Below are 26,355 nucleotides of genomic sequence, written 5' to 3'. Positions count from 1 at the left end.
ATCTCCAGCTTAAGTATATTCAATGACCCAGCTTCTATAGCTGTCTGGGGTAGATAATTTCAAAGATTCACGACCCTCTGAGAGAAGAAATTCTTCCCCAGCTCTGTTCTAAATGGGCGACCCCTTATTTTGAAACTCTGCCCCCTAGTTCTAGATTCCTCACAAAGGGAAACATCCTCTCTGCATCTATCCTGTCAAGCCCCGTCAGAATCTTATACATTTCAATAAGATCACCTCTCATTCATCTAAACTCCAATGAGTTTAGGCCCAACCTGCTCAATCTTTCTTAATAAGACAACCCCTTCATCTCAGTAAGCAACTGAGTGAACCTCCTCCTTAAATAAGGAGACCAAAACTGTACGCAGTATTCCAGGTGTGGTCTCACCAATGCCCTGTACAGTTGTAGCAAGACTTCCCTACTTTTATACTCCAACCCCCTTGCAATAAAGGCCAACATTTCATTTGCCTTCCTAATTATTTGCTGTACCTGCATGCTAACTTTTTGTGCTTCATGTACAAGGACCCCCAGATCCCTCGGTACCGATGTGAGGTTAGGATTCCTTAACAATTCCAGTGTTGTGGTACAACATGGAAAGGCGTGCTAACTATACAAATTATGCTTCACCACAAGTATTTTTCTGTCCAATTATGTTTTAAACATGGAATCGTATCATATTTTGATGTAATAATAATAATAATCTAGTTGATTTAAAAAAAATTAAGCTTCTCTGAATATTGCAAAATGAAGTTATCAGCTAAATCAGTCAGTTTACGCTCTGTCCTCCAGGTGGCGCTGTGCTCATAAAAACTTGCAATACAAATGGGCTGACACGAAGTGGCACAGTCGAGAATTGCGCAGTATAGAGGATACATAGGAATCTACAAAATGCCGTGATTTAGTAAATGGATTTAGGCTTGGATATATTATAGAACTGTGAACATCGGCAAATCTTAAGGAATAAATTGTAAAGGAAGGCACAGATACGCCTATTTAAAAAAAAATGCGGGGCTGTGTTTAATTTCAAGAGCAACATTCATCAAAATAAGTGGCATTGATTTACCCCCCATATAAGTGATTATCACTCGCAACAGGTGACCTTTGGAACATCTGGCATTGTGTTTTGTATAGCTGTCTTCTCTGGGTGCGAAAGACATAACAAAACAAATGGGATTGAGCAACCATTGAAAGAATAATGATTTTAAACCTAGTACTGATGAAGGGTCATCGACCTGAAACGTTAACTCTGCTTCCTCTCCACAGATGCTGCCTGACCCGCTGAGATTTCCAGCATTTTCTGTTTTTATTCCAGATTCCAGCATCCGCAGTATTTTGCTTTTGTCTTGGTTTTAAACCAAGTTCACTGGGCCCTGGGCCTAAGGCTCCAAATATTACAATCATCTGGTGTCGTGGATGATTTCCAATTCTGAATTACTGACCCCAATAAAGATGGTTCTTTGGGATGTTTTACTACATTAGAGGCGCTATTTAAATACAATATGTTGTTGTTGTTTTGTTGTTGGTTATAAGTTTCTCATTACTCCTTGGATAGTTTGCAGCTCTCTCAACACAATTAGTTATTCTTCTCCTCTCATCAGTAGGTGTGAGAGAGTTTGAAGGTTTGAAGAAGCAACATGGTGAGATTAACCCTTAACAAATTTTGCATACATGAAAAGTAATGATTGTTGTTCTCCACTGCTTTGTATTGCCCAGACAAAAAAATCTAATCCAAATTCCAATTTTGATTCCATGAGCCACATTCATTTTTGTGGAGCCTCCTCAAATGTCAAAAAATAATATTCTAATCACTCTCATTCTCAACTCTAAAAGAGATTTACTCCGACCACTATATATGGTGTAATTGTAAGCACGTTCTTTCAATTACATTTGCAAAGTCACAACAAATAAGACAAAACTCCCCCAATTGACTGTTCACTATTGCTGCTTTTTTATTGTCAGAATACAATCAAATGCCATATTGTCTGTTCTGTGTCTCTTGCCAATTCTGGCCTCTTGTGCATCCCCAATTTTCATTCATCTACCACTGGTGACCATGCCTTCAGCTGCCTGGGCCCTAAGCTCTGGAATTCCCTCCCTAAACCTCTCACCTCTCTACCTCTCTCTCCTCCTTTAAGACGCTTTTTAAAACCTAGCTCTTTGACCAAGCTTTTAGTCACCTGCCTTAATATCTCCTTATGTGGCTCGCTGTCAAATGTTGTTTGATAACCCTCCCGTGAAGCGCTTTGGGACATTCTATAAATGCAAGCTGTTGTTGTTATTGCGGTGGAGTTAGTTGATATTACCTTTGATCAATTGCTGAATCTCCATATGCTTTAGTGATTGGTTGTTTTGTCTCTACACCTGGCAGCAATATGATCTCTAACTGGACAATGTTAAGTCTTGGATTTGTGAATTGACAAGAAGAATTCTTGACCATGTGGTCAAATTGAGACATTTATGACTGAACACTTTTTAGACACTTACGTCTTTACACTTGTAACAGTTTTTCATAGCTTCATACTCTGGAGTAACAGTTTGAGGGAAATAACAACTTCCTTTATCCAGTTCATAGTCTGCCTTATAATTTTTCTTTAAAGAAAGAGAATATAATATTAGTTATACAGCAAAGGTAACAAGGCACACCATTAGCAATTTAATAATTGGTATCAAACTAGGTTTTATTTACTTACATCACTTTTCATCGCTTCAGCCTTCATACAGTGAATCATGTATGGATCCTCATGGCTGCCAATATAATGGCCCTTGATTTTATTTTCGTAGTGCTGCTTATAATTAACCTAAAATGGAGAAATCCATAATAATGATGTCAGCCCAATTGAAATACTGAATTTTAAACCCAGGGTCGCTAAATAATTACAGTACTTACGTCAGTGAGATATGTTAGCACTTTGTCAGTCTTGAACTTTGGAGTGTCGCAGTAGTTGATGCTTTTCCTGCGAGACTTCTCATAAGCTTCCTTGTACAGTCTCTGTGAAAACAAAGGAAAAAGTGGCAGGTTTGCAGAGCAGAATTCATATATTTGATACCCAGTAAAATACTCACCCTCTCTTCAAATCCTTCCATGGCTTCACCCTAACCCTATCTCTGCGACCTTCTCCAGCTTTACCACCCCTCCCAACTCCCCTCCCCCCACTCTGGTCTTTTTGCACACCCCACAATCTCACCCCAAAACCTCACCCCACAACCTCACTCCACAACCTCACCCCACAACCTCACCCCACAACCTCACCCCACAACCTCACTCCACAACCTCACCCCACAACCTCACCCCACAACCTCACCCCACAACCTCACCCCCATCTTCATTCCATTATTAATGGCAGAGCCTTCAGCTGCTTAAGTTGCACTTTCTGAAAGTCAATCCATAAACCCCTCTACCTCTCCACTTCTCTCTTCACCAAGCTTTCAGCCAACTGTCACACCATGACTTGTCTTCAACCTGAAGCATTAACTCTGTTTCTCTCTCCACAGATACTGCCTGACTTGTTGAGTATTTCCAGCATTTTCTGTTCAGATTTCAGATTTCCAGCATCGGCAATAGTTTGCTCTTGTATGGCTTATTATCTGTTCCTTTATTCCTGTTCTTTATTTTCTCTTCCCCCCACCCCCCGCCCCACCACCCCTGAAGTGTCATAGGATGTTTACTGTGTTAAGGGTGCTGTGTATAGACACGTTATTGTTATTGTAATCACTTACATCGCTCACTGATTTTCCAGCCTGCTTCAACTGTTGCAGCAGGGGATTCTCTGTAGCAGGCAGGGTGTTGTAATCAGTTTTATCTTTATTCTTCTCGTAATCCGCTCTGTACTTTATCTGAAGAAGTAAAAAATGTAAACGATGAGTGGAACTTAAATTCTTCCGCTTCTGGGATAAGTGGTTTGTGATGTAGCTACCTAAAATTGGTTTTCGGAGACAGGCGAGCTACCTGTGGGGGCGCAGTAGGGCCGACAGCTCACCCAGGGATCAGTGCTGGGGCCTCATCTATTTACAATCTATATTAATGATTGGGATGAAGGGACCAAGGGTGTTGTCGCCAAATTTGCTGATGATAGAAAGATAGGTGGGAAAGCAAGTGGTGAGGAGGACACAAAGGTTCCGAAATTGCCCACCATTTGAAACAGGACGCTCCCATCCCATTTCTTGTGTTTTCACTGCCACGGTGGATGAGTGGCCTCTTGAGCAAAATTCCGCTCTTTGTTATTTTTTTTTTGGCGGACCAGAAATTGCTCATAACGGGGGCAATAGCGCAGTGGTAAGTACACTGGCGGGGCAGAAGTTGGGGGCGGGCAGAGTGGCCAACGCTGTCAGTTATCAGTGTAGCACTGATGACATCATCACGGCACTGCATCACCACGTCACCGCGGCTCTCTCCTTCACTTAAAGGGGAGAGCCTGCGTGATTTTTAAAGTTTGGTCCACTGGGTCATCAGGGAGGGTTTTGGCTGGGCTAGGCGGCCTGGCCGATCCCAGGGGCATAGTGGTCGGCCCGACATGGCAGTCGGCCGACAAAAAAAAACATGGCAGCAACGGCGGTGCGTCCTCCCCTTTAATGGGAGCCGCACCGCCATTTTAGAAGACTACAGCCTCACTGCACCATCTCAAAAAAGCAGGTTTTGGCACTGCCCGGTAGGAGGAAGATTTACTCGGTGGAATTTCGCAGTCGGGGGGAACATCGGCGGTGCGCATCTGATAACGCACTTAGGACGGATCGGCAGAAGCGGAGCAGTGGGGGGGGGGGGGGGCGGGAGCGGGTCACTGCCAGGATACCGCGGGAGCAGAATTTTGATAATGCCAGCCATTACACGAAAAGTTGGCCCCAAAGAATCTGCAAAGGGATAAAGACAGGCTAAATGAGTGGGCAAAAATTTGGCAGATGAAGTATAATGTGGGAAAATGTGAGGTTATCCACTTTGGAAGGAAGAATAAAAAAACAAATTATTAGTTAAACGGAGTGAGAGAGACCACAAAATGTTGTGGTACAGAGTGATCTGGGGGTCCATGTACATGAAATGCAAAAAGTTAGCATGCAGGTACAGCAAGTAATTAGGAAGGCAAATGGAATGTTGGCCTTTATTGCAAAGGGGATCGAGTATAAAAGTAGGGAAGTCTTGCTACAACTGTACAGGGTGTTGGTGAGACCATACCTGGAGTACTGCGTACAGTTTTGGTCGATTTATTTAAGGAGGGATATACTTGCATTGATGTCAGTTCAGAGAAGTTTCACTAGGTTGATTCCTGAAATGAAGGGGTTGTCTTATGAACAACGGTTGAGCAGGTTGGGCAGGTCAGCCATGATCTTATTGAATGGCAGAACAGGCTCGAGGGGCCAAATGGCATACTCCTGCTCCTATTTCTTATGTTCTTATGTTCTTATACTCATTCGAGTTTAAAGAATGAGAGGTGACCTTATTGAAACGTATCAGATTCTGAGGGGGCTTGACAGGGTTGATGCAGAGAGGATGTTTCCCCTTGTGGGGGAATCTAGAACTAGAGGGCATAGTTTCAGAATAAGGGGTCGTGCATTGAAAACGAAGATGAGGAGAAATTTATTCTCTCAAAGGGTTGCGAATCTTTGGAATTCTCTACCCCCAGAGAGCTGTGGAGGCTGGGTCATTGAATATATTCAAGGCGGAGATAGACAGATTTTTGAACGATAGGAGAGTTAAGGGTTATGGGGAGCGGGCAGGAAAATGGAGATGAGGCCAAGATCAGATCAGCCATGATATTGAATAACAGAGCAGGCTCGAGGGGCCAAATGTCCTACTCCTGCTCCAATTTCTTATGTTCTTATGAAATGAGGCCCAAGGACCAATTTCGGGCCAGCCTAGGGCCTCCTAGTTCCAAAAACAGAAAACATTTTTAAAAAAGCACAGGATAATATTAACAAAATCCTTCTGAATTTAATCTTGACAATACAGTCAACTTATCAGAAGATTCGTCCCATGAAAATTAATCTGACTAAGAATCGACTTCTCTCCATGCTTAACCTTTTATATTTGCTGCAATGCAATTGTGAACCTAGAAAACCGTCCGCAATGATTCAATTTCTACTCCAGATCAGTTTTGATGAATCAAAACATCAGTCCTGGATTACTGAAAGTGCAATTCCATTAGTATCGTTTGATTGACTTACATTCCGCTCCTTATTTCAGCAGAGGCACTAATCGGTTTTGAATAAGAAGCAAGTGGCAGCGGGTATACAAGATGAACATGATTAATTGTAAATCACCTACCGTGCTGGCAGCATTCTTAGCACGCTTATTGGCTTCGTATTGTGGAGTTTCAGTTTGCATGAAGTAAATTTGGTCTTTCATTTCCTCATAGTCCGCACTGTATTTTTTCTAATTAAAAAGGAAAAAAAACACAAACATATAGTTCATAATCCTTGAAAGGTTCATGACTGGAGCTGAGAAGTCATATCCAAAGCAAATCGGATATTGAGTTGTATTAACAGGACTAATCAATATAAAACAAAGCCTTATACCAGACCTTAGCTAGTGCCCATTTAGAATACTCCGTCCAGTTCTGCTTCCCTGATATGGTGGGTTATATAGGGAGGTTTTGGAAAAGGCTTAGAGGAGGGTTCCATGAATGATTCTCAGCTTAAACCTTAGTTACTCAGATAGACTTAAAAGCTGGCTCCATTTGCTTTAGAGACACATAGGAGTCAATAATAAGTCCCTTCCCACAAACCACCACGTACTCGCCTGACCGCCATTTTTACGACAGCGGGTTGCATTGGGTGTCTGTGTCTCATCTTGGGGAGGCGGGGCACCTCATTTTAATATTAAAATCTGGCTCCCACAGTGCAGTTGGGAGTCTGATTTAAACTTATCGGTTGCCGGCCGGGTTTCCCAGGGCCCGGGAAACCCGGCAGCGAAATGGAGACGGGAGCTACTGGCTGCAGAAGGTGAAGTGCATTTTAGACAACTGCTTGTGGGCCAGGAGGAGTAGGAGTGCTGCCCCCCCCAATCCTTCAAGCAAACCTTCTCCCAATCACGACACCTCCTCGCTGCCGCGATCGGTCGATCAACCTCCCCTCCAAACCCACGATCCTGAGCCTTCTGCCCCACAATCTACCAAGCCCCTGCCACCGCCCCCCTCCCCTTCAACCTGTGATCTTTCTTTCCTTCCCGATTGCCAGTTCAACTCCCACCAACAACCCCTGCCCCAAACCCCCATGCCCACCCCATGATCCGCTGGCTTTCCTGCCTGGCAGCCAGTCAGCCTCTCAATCTGGTCAGTGGCCAGGCGGGAAACAGAATAAAAAAATATTAATCTGCCAGGACCTCCACATCTCCAGGATTTCCGGGTTTCCACCATGCAAACGTGCTCCCCCGTTGCCTCCCTGTAAATATCGGGACATAGAAACATAGAAACATAGACAATAGGTGCAGGAGTAGGCCATTCGGCCCTTCGAGCCTGCACCACCATTCAATATGATCATGGCTGATCATGCAACTTCAGTACCCCATTCCTGCTTTCTCTCCATATCCCTTGATCCCTTTAGCCGTAAGGGCCACATCTAACTCCCTTTTGAATATATCTAATCAGACTATGGGCTGATTTGATAAAGGTATATGAAATTGTTACAAGGCTAGATTGCATTTCTATTGATAGATTGGTTAAGGCCACCGATCCTGCATATAAATTATGAAAGGGTTGGGCTAGGTTAAATGTTAGGCGGTTTTTCCTTTCCCAAAGGAGAGTAGACCATTGGAACAGGCAACTGGCTCGTGCAGTGAGTGCACTCTCTCTTCATACCTTCAAAAGAGAGCTGGACCAGTTCCTGGCTTGGATGGAGAGCGCGTCTTGTAAAAGGTAGGTGAAGTACCAGGTAACATAAGGATGGTCAATGTGGCCTCCCAGAGTAGTTTTGATTGTTGATGCAGTCAAACTAAAGTTTTGAGTCTACCATCACTCTCAAATCTCTCCCAGCTAGTTTGATAGAATTTATTTAGCATACCCCCCTTCCCATTTTTTTCTTCTAATTTGTAACACCTTGCATTTATCTCTGTTGAGTTTCATCTGCCACAATTGGGCTCAGTTGCAAATATGGCTCCTGTGCCATTGAAGTCAGTGGAAATAAAAATCGGAGAGCTGTAAAATGGCCTGCCAACTCGCCATCACCCGTTTTACACTGTTGCACAAAGTCAAGATCTACCTCATAGTGTGCTGGTCGGCTATTCACCTGTGGGAGCCAATCCTGTCCTTAATTGCTCACTTCCCAGCAAAGTTCACTGGATAGCGATCAAGATGGGAACTTTGAGCTGTTTTTCCCCCTTCCTGGCTGAGAGGAATTGCAGCACCACTGAGGCCAACATCCACAGGAGATTGAATATGGGATTTTCCTGGTTTATTTGCTGGGCAGCACACTGACCAAATCCCTCATCTTCGTCCTTTCATCATTAAGATATCTTAATTAAGTAGCTAGACTAATTTTGGAAAAATACTTACTGCGCTCAAATTGTCAGCATTCATTCGTGCAACTGCAACATCATAGCAAGGCGTCTGGCTCCACTTGCCATTGTCTTTTTTGTGGGCTTCATGGTATTTAAGCTGTAAGAAAATGGAAGGCCATATTATTTTGATTATCTCTGTTTTCAATTATATTTGGGTAATCAGGCAGTTTTGCCGCAGGATATTGGTAAGTCATTTGCAACATGCAAAAACTACCAAGGAGGCTGATTAAAAACACAGTAGGAAAATCACCCAGAGCCAACAATCCCAGAGATATTTCACTACAGTAATTCTTCTGGAGTGCAAAAGAATTCCGATGGGATTTTTAGTTATTAAACATGAGATTGTTTCGTGCTTGATTGATTCAGTGTGAATAAGGTTCACATTCCCTTGCACTCCAATCAGTTGAAATATAACACTGGGATGAATATTTATTAGAATTACTATTAAAATACTCCAATTTTCCTAATAATTAGATGCTAAAATACCAGAGACAGAATGGAGATTAACGAGAGTGGCACAGATCTGATTGCTCCATCTCGCTGATTATTGTCTGCCAGTAGCGTAATTAATGTAAAAGATATCCCTGTCAGTGCAATTTTCCCCTGGGCATGTTTGCCAGAAGCAAGATCTGCTGTTCTCCATAAGCAAGAGGTATTCCACTTGATATTGAAAAGTAAAGTGTTAATTCCCACATGCCAGTACCTGTTCACTTAAGACACCATTGAGGAAATACCCAGGGGCCAAAATTCGGTACCTTCCCGTTTGGGGGTGGTAACCGAGACGAAATTGGGAATACCGCCCCCGAGAGCAAGTGGAACACAATGTCACACGCTCCACTTCCTTCCGAGGGCGGGACTGGGGCGCTAACCATGGGAGTTTTCCAGCGCCACGCAGAGCGCCGCGTAACGCTGGCGGGAGGAGAGGGCCATCCCCTTCCGTTAAAGGGGAGAGCACACTGCTGGCTCCGTGGTGGGGAGAAGGGACCGCCAGTTCACCACCGGGGAGCAGTGCGCCATGGCAGCAGGCCGGCACAGAAGTGGAGTGCCGGGCTGCAACATCGTGGCACGGACCCCGCGAATTGGACAAGGCAAGGCCACGACTGGCAAGTCGGCCATTTGAAAAAAAGTGCGTGCCGCACCTCCCCTTTAATTCTCGCCCCACGAGCGGAGTGAGGCCCGGTTCACGACTTGCAAAGCTGGCACGGGCATTGCCCACGGTGGCCCCATGAGGCGTTACCGGATTTTCGCTTCAGGGCGAAAACGGGTCGCTGCGCACGGTGATGTCATCATCATCACCGACGCAGCGGCCCGGTGCGCTACCGGTTTGCGCCGTCGCTTAATCCCGTGGAATCTTGCGAGAGGTGGTAGCGAGCCCACGCCCCGGATGAGGTCATTTACATCAAGTTAGCGCCTCCCAAGGGCACTAACAGGAGGCGCAAATGACGCAAATTTCTCCCTCCCAGTGTCTTCATTCAATCTAGCTGCTAACCCTGCCTGGCAGGTAATTCTGTTCGGTCATTAAGTGTAATGGTATTTACTTGTTGAAAGCTTTTGTTTTTTAAATATTGATGGCGCTCAGCAGAAAGCTTGTAGTGCTGAGATCAGCACTCCTGGAAGTAACAATTTATATATAGACTCATGTCAGCTGCAGCAAACCTCAAGCTTCTCACTGAGATATCTTTTCTCGTTCCTCCCTTCAGCCTCTGCACTGAATGACCTCTCATCCTCCATGATTTCTGTCTCCGCTTTAACAGCGCTTTTCTGTCCTCTGATTTAATTGACCTCCTCTACTCCCTCAACTTCTACGTCCATACAAACCAGCGTACGTACCTATACTCATGGCCACCCTCCTGACCTTGACATCTCACATAGCTTTTCTACTCCTGTGGTCTCAGTCACAGACAATGCCATCTCCGACCACGTCCTTATATCCATCACCACCCACATTCCCCATTCCCTTCCAATCTGACTTCCATCTGCGTCCATCCCTGGAAAAAATTACAAACTGTCCAACTGCCTAGCCTTGGCCCTCTATTCGTCCACAATACTTCTGCAGCTGTCAGTCTCCTCAACCACTCCCTCTCCTCCACCTTTGGTCCACTTGTCCCAGTAAAACCTTTACTCTCTCCGTCCTGGTCGTTCGCCTATATGGCCCCCATCTTTACTCTCTCAAGTTGAAGGGGTGCAGACTTGAATGTATCTGGAATATGAGCCAGGGCATCTCCAGCAATGACTTCACTGCTGTCCCTGTACCGTTACCCTGGATTCCACTGAGGACCTATCGTTGACCCCCTCCACAGCCAAGTGGGTAAGTGATTGGCTGGTGATTGGTAAGTAGTTTTTCTTTTTCTTTTCTATATCAGTAAGTAACATTCAGCATTGTTGTTGCCAATTTAAGTTAATCTAAGGGTTAAGACAAGGCAGGAGAGCTCGGACACGTGTTATGCTCCTCCTGTACTATGTGGGAAGTCAGGGACGCTTCCGGTGTCTCTGACGTCTAAGTGTGCGGGAAGTGTATAGGCCTCCAGCTCCTGACAGACCGCATTGCGGCACTGGAAGTGCGGGTGGATTCACTCTGGACCATGCATGATGCTGAGAATGATGAGAATAGCACGTTTAGCGAGTTGGTCTCACCGCAGGTAAAGGGTACACAGCCAGATAGTAAATGGGTGACCAACACGAAAAGCAGTGGAAAGAAGGTAGTGCAAGGGTCCCCTGCGGTCATCCCCCTGCAAAACAGATACACCACTTTGGGTACTGTTGAGGGGGATGACTCATCAGGGGAGGGCAGCAGCAGCCAAGTTCATGGCACCGTGGGTGGCTCTGCTGCACAGAATGGCAGGAAAAAGAGTGGGAGAGCTATAGTGCAGGTGCAGGACATTCTGAAAAGGGAGGGTGAACAGCCAGTTGTCGTGGTGCACATAGGTACCAGCGATATAGGTAAATAACGGGATGAGGTCCTACCAGACGAATTTAGGAAGCTAGGAGCTAAGTTAAAAAGTAGGACCTCAAAAGTAGTAATCTCAGGATTGCTACCAGTGCCACGTGCTAGTCAGAGTAGGAATCGCAGGATAGCTCAGATGAATACGTGGCTTGAGGAGTGGTGCAAAAGGGAGGGATTCAAATTCCTGGGACATTGGAACCAGTTCTGGGGGAGGTGGGAACAGTACAAACCGGACGGTCTGCACCTGGGCAGGACCGGAACCAATGTCCTGGGGGAGTGTTTGCTAGTGCTGTTGGGGAGGAGTTAAACTAACATGGCAGGGGGATGGGAACCTATGCAGGGAGACAGAGGGAAATAAAATGGAGGCAGAAGCAAAAGATAGAAAGGAGAATAGTAAAAGTGGAGGGCAGAGAAACCCAAGGCAAAAAACAAAAAGGGCCACATTACAGCAAAATTCTAAAGGGGCAAAGTGTGTTAAAAAGACAAGCCTGAAGGCTCTGTGCCTCAATGCGAGGAGTATTGGTAATAAGGTGGATGAATTAACTGCGCAAACAGTAGTTAACGGATATGATATAATTGGCATCACGGAGACATGGCTCCAGGGTGACCAGGGCTGGGTATTCAACATTTAGGAAGGATATGCAGAGAGGAAAAGGAGGTGGGGTGGCATTACTGGTTAAAGACGAAATTAATGCAACAGTAAGAAGGGACGTTAGCCTGGATGATGTGGAATCGGTATGGGTGGAGCTGCGGAATACCAAAGGGCAGAAAACGCTAGTGGGAGTTGTGTACAGACCACCAAACAGTAGTAGTGAGGTTGGGGACAGCATCAAACAAGAAATAAGGGATGTGTGCAATAAAGGTACAGCAGTTATCATGGGCGACTTTAATCTACATATTGATTGAGCTAACCAAACTGGTCGTAATGCGGTGGAGAAGGATTTTCTGAAGTGTATTAGGGATGGTTTTCTCGACCAATATGTTGAGGAACCAACTAGAGAGCTGGCCATCCTGGACTGGATGATGTGTAATGAGAAGGGACTAATTAGCAATCTTGTTGTGCGAGGCCCCTTGGGGAAGAGTGACCATAATATGGTAGAATTCTTTATTAAGATGGAGAGTGACACAGTTAATTAGGAAACTAGGATCCTGAACTTAAGGAAAGATAACTTCGACGGTATGAGGCGTGAATTGGCTAGAATAGACTGGCAAAGGATACTTAAAGGGTTGATGGTGGAAAAGTAATGGCAAACATTTAAATACCACATGGATGAACTTCAGCAATTGTACATCCCTGTCTGGAGTAAAAATAAAACGGGGAAGGTGGCTCAACCGTGGCTAACAAGGGAAATTAAGGATAGTGTTAAAACCAAGGAAGAGGCATATAAATTGGCTAGAAAAAGTAACAAACCTGAGGACTGGGAGAAATTTAGAATTTAACAGAGGAAGACTAAGGATTTAATTAAGAGGGGAAAAATAAAGTATGAGAGGAAGCTTGCCGGGAACATAAAAACTGACTGCAAAAGCTTCTATAAATATGTGAAGAGAAAAAGATTAGTGAAGACAAATGTAGGTCCCTTGCAGTAGGATTCAGGTGAATTCATAATGGGGAACAAAGAAATGGCAGAATAATTGAACAAATACTTCGGTTCTGTCTTCATGAAGGAAGACACGAATAACCTTCCGAATGTACTAGCGGACAGTGGGTCTAGTGAGAAGGAGGAAGTGAAGGATATCCTTATTAGGTGGGAAATTGTGTTACGGAAATTGATGGGATTGAAGGCTTATAAATCCCCGGAGCATGATAGTCTGCATCCCAGAGTACTTAAAGAAGTGGCCCTAGAAATAGTGGATGCATTGGTGATCATTTTCCAACAGTCTATTGACTCTGGATCAGTTCCTATGGACTGGAGGGTAGCTAATGTAACGCCACTTTTTAAAAAAGGAGGGAGAGAGAAAACGGGTAATTATAGACCGGTTAGCCTGACATCAGTAGTGGGGAAAATGTTGGAATCAATCATTAAGGATGAAATAGCAGTGCATTTGGAAAGCAGTGACAGGATCGGACCAAGTTAGCATGGATTTATGAAAGGGAAATCATGCTTGACGAATCTTCTGGAATTGTTTGAGGATGTAACTAGCAGAATGGACAAGGGAGAGAACCAGTGGATGTGGTGTATTTGGACTTTCAAAAGGCTTTTGACAAGGTCCCGCACAAGAGATTGGTGTGCAAAGTCAAACCGTATGTTATTGGGGGTAATGTGCTGACGTGATAGAGAACTGGTTGGCAGACAGGAAGAAGAGAGTCGGGATAAACAGGTCCTTTTCAGAATGGCAGGCAGTGCCTAGTAGAGTGCCGCAGGGCTCAGTGCTGGGACCCCAGCTCTTTACAATATACATTAACGATTTGGATGAAGGAATTGAGTGTAATATCTCCAAGTTTGTAGATGACACTAAACTGGGTGGCGGTGTGAGCTGTGAAGCGGATGCTAAGAGGCTGCAGGGTGACTTGGACAGGTTAGGTGAGTGGGCAAATGCATGGCAGATGCAGTATAATGTGGATAAATGTGAGGTTATCCATTTTGGGGGCAAAAACACGAAGGCAGAATATTATCTGAATGGCGGCAGATTAGGAAAAGGGGAGGTGCAACGAGACCTGGGTGTCATGGTTCATCAGTCTTTGAAGGTTGGCATACAGGTACAGCAGGCAGTGAAGAAGGCAAATGGTATGTTGGCCTTCATAGCTAGGGGATTTGAATAGAGGAGCAGGGAGGTCTTACTGCAGTTGTACAGGGCCTTGGTAAGGCCTCACCCTGGAATATTGTGTTCAGTTTTGGTCTCCTAATCTGAGGAAGGACATTCTTGCTATTGAGGGAGTGCAGCGAAGGTTCACCAGACTGATTCCAGGGATGGCTGGACTGTCATATGAGGAGAGACTGGATCAACTGGGCCTGTATTCACTGGAGTTTAGAAGGATGAGAGGGGATCTCATAGAAACATATAAGATTCTGACGGGACTTGACAGGTTAGATGCGGGAAGAATGTTCCCGATGTTGAGGAAGTCCAGAACCAGGGAACACAGTCTTAGGATAAGGGGTAAACCATTTAGGACTGAGATGAGGAGAAACTTCTTCACTCTGAGAGTTGTTAACCTGTGGAATTCCCTGCTGCAGAGAGTTGTTGATGCCAGTTCATTGGATATATTGAAGAGGGAGTTAGATATGGCCCTCACGTCTAAAGGGATCAAGGGGTATGGAGAGAAAGCAGGAAAGGGATACTGAGGGAACGATCAGCCATGATCTTATTGAATGGAAGTGCATGCTCGAAGGGCCGAATGGCCTACTCCTGCATCTATTTTCTATGTTTCGATGTTTCTATCTCTCCAGTACTTGTCTTCACACAGATTTTGGATATTAAGGGAATCAAGGGATATGGAGATAGTGCAGGAAAGTGGAGTTGAGGTAGAAGATCAGTCATCTTATTGAATGGCGGAGCAGGCTCAATGAGCCAAATGGCCTACTCCTGCTCCTAACTCTTATGTTCTTATGATTCTGTTCTGTGAGACTGCTTGTCTAAAATCCAGCTCCAATTGCCTCCAGTTAAACATCGACAAGACCGAAGACGTCATCTTCAGACGCTAGCACAAACTCTCTGTGCTCGTCACTGATTCCATTCTTCTGCTTGGCCACAGTCTTGTGTTGAACCAGACTGTTCACAACTTCAGCATCCTATTCAACCCTGAGCTGAGCTTCCGACCCCATATCCTCTCCATCACTCGAAACTTGCACCTCTCTAACAATGCTGGTGTCAAACCCTAGCTTAGTTCATCTGCTGCTGAAACCCGCATCCATGCCTTTGTCATCTCCAGACGTGACTATTCCAAAGCTATCTTGGAAGGCCTCCCATTGTCCACCATCCATAAACTTCAGTTCATCCAAAGCTCTGCTGCCTGTATCATATCTGTCATCCCCTGTCCTTGCTGACCTACATTTGTTCCCAGTTAAAAAATCTCATCCACGTCATTAAATCCCTTCGCAGCCTTAACCCGATCACTGTAACCTCCTTCAGCCCTACAATTCCCTTAGAGCATTGCATTCCCCCAACACGGCATCTTGTCCATCCGACAAGATCTGACAAGTCAGAAGTGGGGATGTTTGCTGATGATTGCACCAGTGTTCAGTTCCATTCGCACCTCCTCAGAAAATAAAACAGTCCGTGCCCGCATGCAACAAGACCTGGACGACATTCAGGCTTGGGCTGATAAGTGGCAAGTAACATTCGCGCCACACAATTGCCAGGCAATGACCATCTCCAACAAGTGAGAATCTAACCCCCTCCCCTTGATATTCAATGGCATTACCATTGCCAAATCCCTCACCATTAATATTCTGGGGGTCACCATTAACCAGAAACCTAACTAGAGCAGCGACAAGAGCAGGTCAGTGGCTAGGTATTTTGCGGCAAGTGTCTCACCTCCTGACTCCCCAAAGCCTTTCCATCATTTACAAGGCACAAGTCAGGAGTGTGATAAAATACTTGCCTGGGTGAGAGCATCTCCAACAACACTCAAGAGGCTTGATAACATCCAGAACAAAACAGCCCACTTGATTGGCACCCTATCCACCTTCAACATTCACTCCCTCCATCACCAGCTGTGGCTGCAGTGTATACCATCTACAATATGCACTGCAGCAACTCACCACGGCTTCTTCGGTAGCATCTCCCAAATCCGCCACCTGTACCACCTAGAAGGACAAGGGCAGCAGGCGCATGGGAACACCATCACCTGCAAGTTCCTCTCCAAGTCACACACCATCCTGACTTGGAAATATATCGCCGTTCCTTTCTCGTTGCTGGATCAAAATCCTGGAACTCTCTCCCTAACAGCACTGAGGGAGTACCTTCACCACAAGGACTGCAGTGGTTCAAGAAGGTGGCTCACCACCACCTTCTCAAGGGCAATTAGGGATGGGCAATAAATGCTGGTCTTGCCAGCGACACCCACATCCCAGAACCAATTAAAAAAACTCCCTTCGCTGAACATTGGCAGCCATGCCTTCAGCCATTTAAGTCTCACTTACTGGAAGTCCCAGCCTCAAACCGCGCCCCCCCCACCCACCCACCCACCCCCTGCCACCACCCTCCTGCCCCTCCTCCTTTAGAACCCTCTTTAACATCCACTCCTTTGACTTCACTTTCAGTCATCCCTCCTAATATTTATTTATTTGGCTTGACAACCATTTTTCTTTCTTAAAGGTGCTACAGGAATGCAAGCTGTTGTTGCTGTTACTCACATCACTGAGCTGGGTAAAAACTTTTTTGGCCAGCTCCACATCTGGCGGGTCTGCCAGCGAAGTGTACTTTGCCATTTGTTCAATGTGTCCTTTCTTATACTGGATCTAGGGGAAAGGAGGAAAACGTTTAGTTAATGAAAGTAAATAACCGGCCTGACTCTGTGAACGATTTATTGTGCTGCTGATAATCCACCTCTCCCCATGCTTCATGATTTAATATTTATCATTTTGGTAATAAAAATGATACTTAATATTGAAGAGTGTAAATTACTGCGCACAGGAAGGAAAAACTTGGCAACATAAGTACTTAATAGGCAGTGTTGAAAGAGCTGATTGTGAATTTGAAAGAGATATAGGGAAGTTATTTGACTTGGTGTATAATATGTCAGGTAACTGTAGATCAACTGACCTATATTGCCAAAACAGTGTGGTGCAATTCAGAGGAAGTCATTCCAAAACGGTGCAGTACTCTGATCACTTTGAGTGCTGTGACCAGTTTTGACCACAGTTTTGATTCAGCTCATGAATGATGTAAAGAAGAGCCACAAGACTGGTCCGTAGATTCAGTTAAGAGGAAAGGCTAAAGAAGGTTGTGTTTTTCAACTTTTAAAGGACGTGACCGAGAGAGGATCTCATAGGCATGTGTAAGACTTGTATGGCATAGAAAAAGCAAATCTTCAAATGAAACCCTGACAGTAATGCAAGAGGGCACAGGTTCAAACTTTTATCTGTCTCAACTCTGGGAGTAGGATTTTCTGCTTTCTTGTCACTGATACACAGTTGGAATGCACACTGCCTGAAAGGGTGGTGGACGCAGACTCAATAGAAATTTTTAAAAGGGAATTGGATAGATACTTGAAAAGGAGAATTTTGCAGGGCTGTGGGGAAAGAGCTGGGGGAGTGGGACTAATTGGATAGTTTTTTCAAAGAGCCAGCACAGGAACGATGGGCCGAACGGCCTCCTTCTGTACTCTATGATTCTATGATTTGATAACGCTTTCCTTCTTCACTGCTCTTGCTTTGTTGATAACTGTGGAAATGATCGACACCCTCTTTAATCCTTATGATCATTGTATGAAAGGACGTGACTGGTGCCATTGAACTGGAAGCAGTTGCCCATGCGCAGTTCCAGTGGTTTTCTTTTGTTTGTTGTTGTTGGACTTCGCAAAATGAGGAATAACGAAACGGATTTAGAGAATTCTGTTAGAACCGTTAATTTCAAATAAAATTCAAACCGTGAGTTTATTTTTTAAAGTTGTTGTTTGTCCTTCGAGACAGCGTTTTTGTAAACTGGAAAATCACCAGTAACATTAACCCAACCTAGTAACATTAATCAAACTATAGTAACATTAATGAAACAAAGTTAAATTAATCCAGCCACAGTAACATTAACCCAACCCAGTACTATTAACCCAACCTAGTACTATTAACCCAACCTAGTAATATTAACCCAACCTAGTAACATTAACCAACTGAGTAACATTAATCAAACTATAGTAACATTAATGAAACAAAGTTAAATTAATCCAGCCACAGTAACATTAACCCAACCCAGTAATATTAACCCAACCTAGTACTATTAACCCAACCTAGTAATATTAACCCAACCTAGTAACATTAACCAACTGAGTAACATTAATCAAACTATAGTAACATTAATGAAACAAAGTTAAATTAATCCAACCACAGTAACATTAACCCAATCTAGTAACATTAACCCAACCTAGTAACATTAATCAAACTATAGTAACATTAATGAAACAAAGTTAAATTAATCCAACCACAGTAACATTAACCCAACCACAGTAACATTAATGAGTCTTTATTAGTGATGTACTTCAGCACTTCTCAGATCCTCCATTGGTTGTGGTGAACGTTATTTTTTAAATTTGGGACCAGACAGTTACGCACAGAATGCTTCTGCGCAGCTTCCGGGAACTTCCCACCGGTTCATTGGCAAGAGTCACTCCGTATAGGAAAACCTCCCACACCCAAATACCCGAGTACTTAATGTTCAAGTTACTTACATCACTCAGAGCTTTTTGAGCGCTGGCAACTCGTCTCAGCTCTGGACTGTCACTGTAGGGGTAGTAGAGTGTCTTTTCCTCCTCCCAGGCTTCTTTATATAATTTCTTCAAAAGAAAACAATCAACATCAATTGAGCTTTCAGTTTTGAATAACACTAATAGTGACATATTACCTGGAATCAAAAATAATTGTTATTCACAAAACAGATTAGATGTTGAAACTGGAAAAATACACCTGCTCTAATGCTGTAACAATTAAATGTACTTGTCAGCAATGTGCCTTGTGACACAACCCATTGGTGCTTCTTCAGTCACTACATGGTGACGTAGAATGTGGAGTCTTTGGCCATAATTTTTCACGAGGTATACTTCTCATCTCAGTTGCATTACTGGGAAGGAGCAGAGAGAAAACCAGGCACCTGCCTACAGGGTGAATCACTCTGTCTCACTCTTATGCTTTTCCAAGTCTTCATCGCTGGGATGACACCAGTAGTGCTCCAGGAATAAGGTAGCCTGGGAACCATCTCAATTTCTGATTGGCTGAAAATTACTTTGAAAGTCGATTTTTTTTCAGCCAGTCAGAAGATATTTTAGTAGACTTTGATCTGATTGCATCATTAGAGCAACAGAAAAAACTGTTAACTTGGGTTTTCAGACGACTGTGGAAAATTGCAATGGGGGACAAGATGGTGGCTGAAGTAACAGAACATGGCCAAACAAGTTACGTCTTTGCTTGCAGAATTAAAAAGCTGAAAGCTTTAGCTTGCTAATCCCGTTTATCTGCCCGATGACCCTGTATTTTCATTGTGTGGGCATTTTGTGCTGGAGTCATTTTACTGTTGCTAAATACAACTGATTTTACCTCCTATATTTATTATTCACAAAATGGCTGCCTACAAAAGAATGATAAACATTTTGGCCTGGAAAATCCACGAGGAACAATGCTAGCAGCAAAGCCAGGATCATAACCTACTGTGAATCGCCACCATCAAGGTTTGCAGGATCATAGGGAAGGCAATGCAAGAGCAAGCCTTGGGTGATGTGGGAGCATATATGCCCCCCTCACCCCACTAAAGACCCCAGAAACCCGATGGTAGCTGGCCAGTCTGGGGGGGAGGGGGGTGTTGGGCCTTGACGCAGAAGAGCAATCTAGGTATATGAGTGCCCCTCCCTTATAAAGACCTTCCCAGCACTCTTTTAGCCTCCTTATCTTTGGAGATCCAGACCCCAACTTTTGCCTGAACCCCTGGATGTGTCTTGTTTCCTCCTGGACTGGCCAGTGACACCTGGTGAGGCCAAGTGATTGAACACCAGATCTGCGTTGAAGGCCGGGGCACAAGGTCTGGTGACTAGGAAGACCCCGCCCCCTGGCCTTGTACCCTCCTACCATTGGTGGCCTTGCAAGGTCAGTCAGAGGCTCCACCTCCACAAGACCATCCCACATGAAACTCTCACGTTTCTCACACTGGGTCTCGCTAGTTTGCGGTCATTCCAGCGAGACTCCCCCAGAATGGCCTGTCTCTTGGTTACCATGGCAACTAAACTATTCATTTTGTGGCTAGTTTAAAAACCATGTGATTATTCTGACAAAAGATGGAGAAAATCACCCGTACAATATTTGCTTGGCATTTGCTGAGGCATTGCTTGATTAACAGATTTCATTACCGGACTGAAATTTTCAGCAAATTTCACAGCTCGCACAAGCTCAGGTGCATCTGGTGGCAGCTGGTAGACATCCTTGGTTTCTTCATATTTCTGTTTATATAACACCTGGAATAAGCAGTTCAGTAGAGATGTCACTAAATTGATTTGGAGATGCAGTAGAATTGTATTGTACAATAAAATGATATAAGGTATAAAATATACAAGACTCAATCTCTGTGTTGACAGTGTGATGTATGTCATGTTACCTTGCTAACTAACTGGGAAATATTTTTGGCATGTTCGATGTCCCGGGCCTTCCCATCAACATGGCACATAGTCTTTGCCTTGTCACCTTCTGCACGATACTTGACCTTTAGCATTAAAGAAATAGAATCAGAATGTATAACTTTGCAGAGCGTTACATTGAGTTTACAGCAGAGAAACAGACCATTCGGCCCAACTGGTTTATGCGGGCATTTATGCTCCACGCGAGCCTCCTCCTACCCCTCATCTAACACTATCAGAATAGCCTTCCATCCCTTTCTCCCAGATATGCTTATACAGCTTCACTTAAATGCATTTATGCTATTTGCCTCAAATACTCCTTATGGGAGTGCTTATCACTCTTTGGGTAAAGTAGTTTCTCCTGAATTCCTTATTCAATTTATTAGTGACTATCGTATATTTATGACCTCTAGTTTTGGACTCCCCACAAGTGGAATCATCTACCCTATCAAATCATTTCATTATCTTAAAGACCTCTATCTACAGTTAAATATAGCATTTTTGTAAGGTGCATGTAAAATATCTGAAATTCATTGGTGGCTCAGTGGTGCTCTACATTAGAAAACTAATGCATGTTTTTAGAATTGAGGTATGCAGTTTAATTTCTCCTACTACACCTCAGTCTTCCCTTTTCTGGAGAAAAGAACTTGAGTCTTCTACTAAGGCCTTTTGAAAATCCAAATATACTATATCTACTGCATCACCCTTTTGTAGTCTTTGTGCTACTTTTTCAAAGAATTCAATAAGGTTGGTCAAGCATGACCTTCACTTTTGAAATCTGTGCTGACTGCTCTTTAGTATATTTTCTGCTTCTAAATGCTTTTCCGTTACAACTTTGAGTAAAGATTCCATCATAAGAACATGAAGAACATAAGAATTAGGAACAGGAGTAGGCCATCTAACCCCTCGAGCCTGCTCCGCCACTCAACAAGATCATGGCTGATCTGGCCGTGGACTCAGCTCCACTTACCCGCCCGCTCCCCGTAACCCTTAATTCCCTTATTGGTTAAAAATCTATCTATCTGTGATTTGAATACATTCAATGAGCTAGCCTCAACTGCTTCCCTGGGCAGAGAATTCCACAGATTCACAACCCTCTGGGAGAAGAAATTCCTTCTCAACTCGGTTTTAAATTGGCTCCCCTGTATTTTGAGGCTGTGCCCCCTAGTTCTAGTCTCCCCGACCAGTAGAAACAACCTCTCTGCCTCTATCTTGTCTATCCCTTTCATTATTTTAAATGTTTCTATAAGATCACCCCTCATCCTTCTGAACTTCAACGAGTAAAGACCCAGTCTACTCAATCTATCATCATAGGGTAACCCCCTCATCTCCGGAATCAGCCTAGTGAATCGTCTCTGTATCCCCTCCAAAGCCAGTACATCCTTCCTTAAGTAAGGTGACCAAAACTGCACGCAGTACTCCAGGTGCGGCCTCACCAATACCCTATACAGTTGCAGCAGGACCTACCTGCTTTTGTATTCCATCCCTCTCGCAATGAAGGCCAACATTCCATTCGCCTTCCTGATTACCTGCTGCACCTGCAAACTAACTTTTTGGGATTCATGCACAAGGACCCCCAGGTCCCTCTGCACCTCAGCATGTTGTAATTTCTCCCCATTCAAATAATATTCCCTTTTACTGTTTTTTTTTCCCCAAGGTGGATGACCTCACATTTTCCGACATTGTATTCCATCTGTCAAACCTTAGCCCATTCGCTTAACCTATCCAAATCTCATTGCAGCCTCTCTGTGTCCTCTAAACAACCCGCTTTCCCACTAATCTTTGTGTCATCTGCAAATTTTGTTACACTACACTCTGTCCCCTCTTCCAGGTCATCTGTGTATATTGTAAACAGTTGTGGTCCCAGCACCAATCCCTGTGGCACACCACTAACCACCGATTTCCAACCCGAAAAGGACCCATTTATCCCGACTCTCTGCTTTCTGTTCGCCAGCTAATTCTCTATCCATGCTAATACATTTCCTCTGACTCTGCATACCTTTATCTTCTGCAGTAACCTTTTGTATGGCACCTGATCGAATGCCTTTTGGAAATCTAAATACACCACATCCATCGATACACCTCTATCCACCATGCTCGTTATATCCTCAAAGAATTCCAGTAAATTAGTTAAACATGATTTCCCCTTCATGAATCTATGCTGCGTCTGCTTGATTGCACTATTCCTATCCAGATGTCCCGCTATTTCTTCCTTAATGATAGCTTCAAGCATTTTCCCCACTACAGATGTTGAACTAACCGGCCTATAGTTACCTGCCTTTTGTCTGCCCCCTTTTTTAAACAGAGGCGTTACATTAGCTGCTTTCCAATCCGCTGGTACCTCCCTAGAGTCCAGAGAATTTTGGTAGATTATAACAAATGCATCTGCTATAACTTCCGCCACCTCTTTTAATACCCTGGGATGCATTTCAGGGAACTTGTCTATCTTGAGTCCCATTAGCCTGTCCAGCACTACCCCCCTAGTGATAGTGATTGTCTCCAGGTCCTCCCTTCCCACATTCCTCTGACCAGCAATTTTTGGCATGGTTTTTGTGTCTTCCACTGTGACGACTGAAGCAAAATAATTGTTTAAGGTCTCAGCCATTTCCACATTTCCCATTATTAAATCCCCCTTCTCATCTTCTAAGGGACCAACATTTACTTTAGTCACTCTTTTCCGTTTTATATATCTGTAAAAGCTTTTACTATCTGTTTTTATGTTTTGCGCAAGTTTACCTTCGTAATCTATCTTTCCTTTCTTTATTGCTTTTTTAGTCATTCTTTGCTGTTGTTTAAAATTTTTCCAATCTTCTAGTTTCCCACTAACCTTGGCCACCTTATACGCATTGGTCTTTAATTTGATACTCTCCTTTATTTCCTTGGTTATCCACGGCTGGTTATCCCTTCTCTTACCACCCTTCTTTTTCACTGGAATATACTTTTGTTGCGCACTATGAAACAGCTCCTTAAAAGTCCTCCACTGTTCCTCAATTGTGCCACCGTTTAGTCTGTGTTTCCAGTCTACTTTAGCCAACTCTGCCCTCATCCCACTGTAGTCCCCTTTGTTTAAGCATAGTACACTCATTTCTGACACAACTTCCTCACCCTAAATCTGTATTACAAATTCAACCATACTGTGATCACTCATTCCGAGAGGATCTTTTACTCGGAGATCGTTTATTTTTTCTGTCTCATTACACAGGACCAGATCCAAGATAGCTTGCTCCCTTGTAGATTCTGTAACATACTGTTCCAAGAAACAATCCCGCATTCTATGAATTCCTCCTCCAGGCTACCCCGTGCAATTTGATTTGACCACTGACGTTAAGCTAACTGGTCTATTGTTCCCTGAACTTGTTCTATCTCTTTCTCCCTTTTTAAATATAGGAATAACAGTTGCAAACATTCAGGTCTCATCATTATATGAAGGATATATGCTGGGATTCTCACTCACAGACCATCGATCTAACAATTAGATAAAACCAAGCATATACAACATTGGGTGCAGCCTGTTGATAAATATATCAAGTGCTTTAAAATTATGGTGAACCCCAAACTAGAACGACAAAGTCCAAAGTAAGAAGAGAAGTCAAATGGAACTTTGTTGCACAATATAGGTAATAGAAGTGTGGAATAAGTTACCAATGAAGGCCAGTAAAGTGGACAGTACAGATAGAGGATAAGGGGTTATGGGCAGCGGGTGGGGAAGTGGAGCTGAGTCCATGATCAGATCAGCCATGATCGTATTGAATCGTGGAACAGGCTCGAGGGGCCGTATGGCCTACTCCTGCTCCTATTTCTTTTGTTCTTATGTTTTTATAAGTTACATTTGGGTTCAAGTGGAGCATTCATGTGCTCTCTCCCTGACTGGCCCTAGTTGCCGGACAGCTCTGTGAAGAAGTCGGATGATTTTCCGCCATCAACAGAGCGTCTGTTTGGCGGTAAAATTCAAATGAGATTCAAACCTGAAAATGGTTCCAGTCTCCCAACTGTGGGACCATTGAATATATGCTCTCTTTGGGTCAAAGTTGAAAATCAACCCAGTCTCTCTCCCTCTCACTCTCAGCTGAATGTACTTTCTGAAACTCATACAATACAAAACTGAAGCTACAAATGGTGTGTAATCAGTGGTGTATGTTTTTCCACTTTATCTGTCTCTCTCACAGGCAGACACGCACACACACAGAGCTTCTCTGATTTAAAAAGATCTCGCTATAACCTTATTTTAATAAAGTATATGAAATTGGTCCTCTAAATTTTTTTCAAAATTATATCAAAACATTACTGATTAGAAACTGCTAGAAGCTAAAAAAAAACATTCCTTCAGTGTATCTACTGAGTAGTGCTGATAAATCCTGGGACATATACTTAGACTGAACTCAGCCAATAGTGTTCCAGCTCTGGGCAAAAATATCGACTTAGGCTTTAGTGAGGGGTTGAGGCCTTCAAAACAAAATTGAATGAACGCATTGAAAAATGCAAATCATAGAATCATAGAAACGTACAGCACAGAAGGAGACCATTCGGCCCATCGTGCCTGTGCTGGCCCTTTGAAAGAGCCGTCGTGCTTAGTCCCACATCCCTGATTTTTGTCCGTAACCCTGTAAGTTCATCATTCTCAAGTACCTGTCCAACTCCCTTTTAAAATTATTTATGGTACCACCTTCCACCACCTTTTCAGGTAGAGCGTTCCAGGTCCTGACAACTGAGTGAAAACATTTCTCCTCATCTCCCCTGTAGATCTTTTTCCAATGATTTTGAATCTGTGACCTCTAGTTATTGACCCATTCGTCGGAGGGAATATTTTTTCTCTATCTACTCAATCAAAACCTCTCATCATCTTGAAAACCTCTATTAGGTCACCTCTATTCTAAGGAGAACAGTTATAACTTTTCCAATCGTTCCTCATAACCGAAGTCTCTCATCCCTGGTAATATCCTGGTCAACCTCCTCTGTACCCTTTCTAAGGCCTTTACACCTTTCCTGAAGTGTGGTGCCCAAAAATGTCCCCAATATTGCAGCTGAGGCCTAACCAGTGATTTATAAAGTTCTGGCATGATCAGTCCTCAATTCATGGGTGAGTGGTGGGAGAGGAGGGAAAAGAAAGGAACTGTTTGATTAATGGCCAATATTTTTCCAATGTAGAGATTAGTTAGGATTGCTGTCTTCCTAAGTGAAAGATGCCACCCTGCCAAGTTTAGTATCCAGCTTCCTCACCTCACTCAGTTGTTGTTGAGCCTTCCGAATTCTCCTCAACTCTGGTGTATCTGAGGTAATCGCATATGGTTTTCCTTTCTCCTTTTCAAATTCTTCCTTGTACTTGTTCTAAAATTGATCACATTTCTTAAAGTTAAAATAGCAAAAAAAACAGTTCTTGCGAAATTAGAGACCGTGACAACCACTGGGAAAATACGCTCGAGTATTTCTCAATCATCCACTTGTATGCATCATTGGCTCAGTTCTCCCAGAGGCACAATGTCACTTCAGAGAAAATTGTTCTGCTACTGACAGTGTTCATATCACACAGTAGATTCTGGAGAAATGTGATGAACAACATAAAGACCTCTACAGCCTACACAGTTTTAATCGACCACAGCTCTTGATACAGCGGAGCCAAATTTCATCTTCACCACTGGGCAGGAATGGGGTGGTAGCATGATGAAAATCACAGCTCAGCATTA

General features: G+C 43.7%; 1 protein-coding gene across 18 annotated transcripts in view; it reads right to left on the bottom strand.

Annotated features, from left to right (window-relative positions):
* neb (nebulin) overlaps positions 1-26,355 on the bottom strand; it is a 330,990-nt gene that overhangs the window by 287,923 nt on the left and 16,712 nt on the right. For all 18 annotated transcript variants that reach the window (XM_070875301.1, XM_070875303.1, XM_070875304.1 and 15 more), the window contains 11 exons: positions 25,892-25,999; positions 20,656-20,760; positions 20,411-20,515; positions 18,746-18,850; positions 16,719-16,823; positions 8,476-8,577; positions 6,252-6,359; positions 3,716-3,832; positions 2,886-2,987; positions 2,689-2,796; positions 2,483-2,587 (listed from right to left, as the gene is read on the bottom strand). In XM_070875301.1, the coding sequence (XP_070731402.1) occupies positions 2,483-2,587; positions 2,689-2,796; positions 2,886-2,987; positions 3,716-3,832; positions 6,252-6,359; positions 8,476-8,577; positions 16,719-16,823; positions 18,746-18,850; positions 20,411-20,515; positions 20,656-20,760; positions 25,892-25,999 (1,170 nt within the window). The remainder of the gene's footprint in view (positions 1-2,482; positions 2,588-2,688; positions 2,797-2,885; positions 2,988-3,715; positions 3,833-6,251; positions 6,360-8,475; positions 8,578-16,718; positions 16,824-18,745; positions 18,851-20,410; positions 20,516-20,655; positions 20,761-25,891; positions 26,000-26,355) is intronic.

This window comes from Pristiophorus japonicus, chromosome 3, assembly GCF_044704955.1.
Source record: "Pristiophorus japonicus isolate sPriJap1 chromosome 3, sPriJap1.hap1, whole genome shotgun sequence".
Lineage (NCBI taxonomy): Eukaryota > Metazoa > Chordata > Chondrichthyes > Pristiophoridae > Pristiophorus > Pristiophorus japonicus.
This window is presented reverse-complemented; position numbering and strand designations above follow the sequence as displayed.